This window comes from Carassius gibelio, chromosome A21 (assembly GCF_023724105.1).
Source record: "Carassius gibelio isolate Cgi1373 ecotype wild population from Czech Republic chromosome A21, carGib1.2-hapl.c, whole genome shotgun sequence".
NCBI classification, from domain to species: Eukaryota; Metazoa; Chordata; class Actinopteri; order Cypriniformes; family Cyprinidae; genus Carassius; species Carassius gibelio.
Genome location: NC_068391.1, coordinates 16,399,822 through 16,405,088, shown reverse-complemented (window position 1 = coordinate 16,405,088; position 5,267 = coordinate 16,399,822). Strand labels below are relative to the sequence as shown.

Sequence of the window (5,267 nt, the reverse complement as noted above, 5' to 3'; positions counted from 1 at the left end):
CACACACACACACACACACAGGGCTGTCGCTAGTGGGGTGAAAGGTGGTGACTCTTATAGGGGCCCATGACTCAGGGGGGGGCCTCCGGCGATCTCAACCGTCTGGGTGAGGCCAGCCTAAAAATGACGATAGGTCAGTTGACTGGAAACTGCTGCTTGTGTTTACGAAAGCTTACCATTTTCATGTGTTTTTAAGCCTAGCCACTTGTCAATTTAAACTCTCAAAAGAGTTTAAAGCATTCAAAAACAAGACGCGGAAAAGCTCAACTGAGTAGCTATTTACTCGCGCGCTTTGTTCGGTTATGTCTTAAATGGAAAAAACTGTTTCGAAAAAAATTTATAAATGGCATGTGTATTATATTGGATGCGTTCATCATCTCTTAAAGTGTCCGCGCCTAATTTAGCTGTAATGTTTATCCAAGAAAATTAAAGAAAGAAAATTACTCACTGCTTTTGACTGAATTACTTTGTAGTTTTAACAAGAATTAATGCACAGTCAAACCAACAATTATTCAGACAGCAAATATAATTTTTGATATATATTGTTTTAGGCGCAGGATACTATAATACATTTATGCAAGTGAGTATTGCAAAATGATGTGAACTGTGACATATTATGCCCAAAAATTCTTCATTAAGTGGATTATTAGTCAAATTTATTAATAATAATAATGAAAATAATAAAATTGGGACCAAAAATTACATACAACATACAATTTCAAACAGGGCCCACTGTTACAACCTTCACCGGGGCCCCGCAAACCCCAGCTACGTCCCTGCACATACACACACACACACACACACACACACACACACACACACACACACACACACACACACACACACACACACACACACACACACACACACACACACGCAGTCACTTTACGCCTCATACTCCACTCCAGTAGGTGGCGGAATATGCATTTGAAGCTGGTTTGCCAACCGCAATTAAACGTCAAAGAAGAATAAGAAGAAAACACACGCACACTAGTTTATTGCAGCTAGCAATACACACTACAGTTCCTCATTGACCGAATACATAACACTAGTAAGCCTGTTTACTGTAGTTTTCCCCATGTAAGCGAGGAAACATGGCTTGGAAGTTATCTAGCTCTACTGTATTTAGTGAAAGCTAAGCTATTCTCTTCTGTCGTATTCGGGTGAAAAACGTTCCACACATCACTTAACGTTTTTGTTTTATTTTTTTAAACATGTTCTCAGTTCGATGTGTCCTGTGATTCGCTGCTTATGTGTTTACACGTCAAGTAGTCTTCAGTTTTATTATTATGAGCTTTTGTGGCACACCAGTGTGGATTGCTAACTGAACCATTAGCCACCCAGTTTTTGTCTGTTAGTAGTCACTCTGGAACTCTGAAATCTCGTCAACAGATACATCGAGAGCATAGGTAAGTGAAAAACAAACAAACAGTGAGACATAGGTAGTATATGGATACTATCTTGCTTTATATACTTAGACTGCGTTATTAGCCAAACGCTCACTTTGTACGTTTGATGTAACGTTGGTAGTGACAGAAATCGTATAAAAACAGCACTTTAGTGTACATTTAAAGAGACTGTATAATTATTATTTTTTTTTTTTTTTTTTTTTACGGAAATAATACACTTTTTAAAACAATATACTTACGTACTGACTGAACGTGCAACAATGCTTTCGAACACTGAACTGCATGTTATGTGCATTTAAATGAAAATGTATTTATGGTAATCAAAAGTATTATTTTTTTTATTTCAAATTGAATGTCATATATTTAAACATTTGTAATTATGCATCTGTAATGATGTTGGCTTTAACACATTTAAAATATATCTTAATTTTAAATGTAACATTAAATGTCATACTACAGTTAAAATTTTAAATAGCCTCAAGTACTTTGCCTGTACTTTAATATTTCAGTCAACTACATGGTGAAGAAAGTGAATTCTCCACCTTAGTGGCATTTTATTTTATTAACATTTTACCTGCAAGTACAGATTTCTTGGTTGCACTTTATTTTACAGTCCTGTTCCTTATGTACATACTATGTGCTTATTATAGTTAGTACAATAACTAGGTACTTACCCTAAACCTGCCCCTAAACCTAACCCTACCCCATGTAGTTACCTTGTATTATCTGAACTTTCTTAGATAAATACACTATAAGTACACGTACTGTAAAATAAAGTGCAACCAATTTCTTTATATTGCAATAAAAGTGCACATTCAATACAATTATCACTCTTCTTTCCATCAGGATAATACTGTTCATATCTATCAAGTTGTAATATTACTTACATAAACCCTTATGTGAACTTTTATACATTTTTTTTTTTCTTTAGTTCTTTCTACAAACTCACATAATCATGACTGCCATGCGGGTGGATGCTAAGGTGGTCATGCTTGGCAAAGAGAGTGTGGGTAAAACCAGTCTGGTGGAGAGATACGTCCATCGCCGGTTTCTTGTGGGACCATATCAAAATGTAATTATGTGTTAACGTTGCAACCTCTAGAAGTAATTAGTCCTTCAGAAAGAAGCGTTTTGTCATTTTCTGAGGTTGTTTGTTCTCATTAAAGATATGTGTATGATGTAAGTTTGACCATCTATCAATGATGTGTCATACTATAAACCAGTGTGTCATACTATAAACCAGCTCTACAGGTAAAGCCACCTCCTGCTGATGTTAATGCATTTTTTTTTCAATGACCTGATATGATGTTTTTACCCTTTATGTGTTCATGTGTGTGGTGTTTTTCTTGTTTCTTTTTTTATGAATTGTTTTTGTCTCATTAAGACTATAGGGGCTGCATTCGTTGCGAAAGCCCTCAATGTCGGAGACAAGGTGGTTACTCTGGGAATATGGGTAAGTGTAGTCACTAGGGATTTTCTAGACGCTGATCAACCACTCATTAGTGAGTTCATTTGTTTAATTTCATTTTAGGACACTGCTGGGTCTGAACGCTATGAAGCAATGAGCAGAATTTATTACAGAGGAGCCCGTGCTGCCGTTGTCTGCTATGGTATATCCCTCTCACAGTTTGACGGTCTTGTCTAGCAGTCAGGTGACATTGAGCAAGGAAATGGCTCATGCTTGCTCACTCTGTGTACATTTAAAGTAGTTATGAGTCCTGCTAGGAAGTTCATGTGTTTGGATAAAATAAGTTAATCAGGGGTCCATGTAAAATATAGAGAAACAGAGAGAAAAAGTATGTTTTATGGGTGTCAAAGGTAAATGAGATAATTGTAATAATATTATTAATATATTTTATTTTAATTTTATTTAATATGATGTTACTTTTCATTCTGCATTTTAAGGATTTGCCCATAAATTTAGAATATTATTTTTTATTACTTCATTCTGTTATTTTTACAACTATTTTATACCACTCTATTTAGTATTTAATAGATGTTTAATAATAATAATCTGCATATAATTTTTTTTTATTTTATATAATTCATCAAAAAGCTGTTTTTAACTATTTGCTTAGTATAATGGCAATTTAAAAGTCAATTATTTAGTTTTGGAAACAGTTTTTTTTATGTATTCTAGGGGTGCTCTGATCACGATCGGCCGATCATTAATGCGCATCTCGTCAGTAAAGCCGGTTCTCTAATCAGCTGTTAATTCCATCAGGTTAACCGCTGATTAGAGAACCGGCTTTACTGACGAGATGCGCATTAACGAACGGCCGATAGTGATCGGAGCACCCCTAATGTTGTCTTTATAAAATCATATTTAATATTTTTGTCATATTGAATTATTATTTTTTTTTTAAATGTTTTTGACAGAAAAGGCATTTTCTCATTACATATGTCCTTGCCGAATAAAAATATAAATTTATTTAAAAGAAAACTAAAAAAAAAAACTTATGAACAGTAATGTACATGGAAAAATCAGAAAATTAGCTCCTTCACTAATGGAAAAGATTTAAAAAATCTTATTTTTATCCTAAATTTGTGGCCGTTTTTCACCTTCACACTTAGACTTAACTGACAGCAGCAGTTTCGGAAGGGCCAGGTTCTGGGTGAAGGAGTTACAGAACTGTGAAGAGGTAAAATATTCCCACCTCTCACAAAACATGAGCATCTCACAAGATTATTCAGCACAGCTTCATGGATACATTATTTTATTTTCAGCGCTGCAAGATATATTTGTGCGGCACCAAGGGGGACCTCATTGAAACCGATCGAAGTATGCGCCAAGTAGACTACCATGATGTTCAAGACTTTGCAGATGGTAAGCTTGAGTGTGCAGTTTTTGTTTTTTTATATGCAACTACTACAAATCATTTCAATAAAATAACATTAACATGTAACATTTACTTTTCTTTGTAGAAATAGGTGCACAACATTTCGAGACCTCCAGCAAAACAGGAAAAAATGTTGGTAAGTGATGTTTCAGTTATATTTTTGAGTAACATGCAATTTGATACCGAGAAATTTCACTTCTTGTTTTTTTTTTTTTAAGATGAGGTGTTTCAGAAAGTGGCTGAAGATTTCAATAGCTGTGATTTAGAGTTCATGCAAGGTGAGCTGCAAAGTGAAATTATAAAAAAGATTTTACACTTTACACCTAGTTCTGTGTGTTTCAGGTACAAGGTTCAGTTACTTGTTGATTACCATAAGGATGAAAATCACAAGTGTTTTTTTGATACAATGAACTAAGTAAACCGCTTGCAAAGAGCGTCTTTGTGAGGAAACAACCCATTTAGCATTAGTAAATAAGTTATTTTGTAAATTAAATAAATAATAATAGAAATAGAATTGATAACACAATGTGATTGTTTTTATTTTCATTTATTTTTGTTATTGTATCCTTACAGAGGAGAAGGGAGTGGATCTTGGGAAAAAGAAGGACTCTTATTTTGACAACTGCTGCCATAACTGACATATCACTGGAAAAAAACTGCTGTATCATATGATCTGTTTTGGAATGACTGGAGGCTCACCATCTTTTATACTCCTCAAAGCATCAGCTGGAATTTTTTGCTCTTTACTTTTATTCTTTTATAATTCTTTTCCCCAGTGTGCAGTATGTTGATGGGGTTCTTGGAAATTAAGAACATGAAACATTCCACTTTTTCCTGTTCAAAGCAGTTAACTTTTTTTTTTCTTTAACATGTTTTTTTTTTCTTCGAACCTGAGAATGTCGACTGAGGTAAATATTAACAGTGCATGGCAATCCGTTTTACCAAAAAGAAAAAACACAAAGCAAGCTTTAGGAACAGATGCCATTGCATGGAGGTTATTGTTGCCAATTTTAACAAA

At 34.5% G+C, this 5,267-nt stretch overlaps 1 protein-coding gene across 1 annotated transcript; it reads left to right on the top strand.

Annotated features, from left to right (window-relative positions):
• The first annotated feature begins 947 nt into the window (after window positions 1–947).
• On the top strand, window positions 948–5,092 carry LOC127941734 (ras-related protein Rab-24-like). Its single transcript, XM_052537097.1, has 9 exons — window positions 948–1,409; window positions 2,341–2,481; window positions 2,794–2,862; window positions 2,941–3,019; window positions 3,984–4,051; window positions 4,137–4,236; window positions 4,335–4,385; window positions 4,468–4,527; window positions 4,823–5,092. The coding sequence occupies exons 2-9, from the start codon at window positions 2,365–2,367 to the stop codon at window positions 4,885–4,887; spliced, it is 609 nt and encodes a 202-aa protein (XP_052393057.1). The 5' UTR covers window positions 948–1,409; window positions 2,341–2,364; the 3' UTR covers window positions 4,888–5,092.
• Window positions 5,093–5,267: the final 175 nt, after the last annotated feature.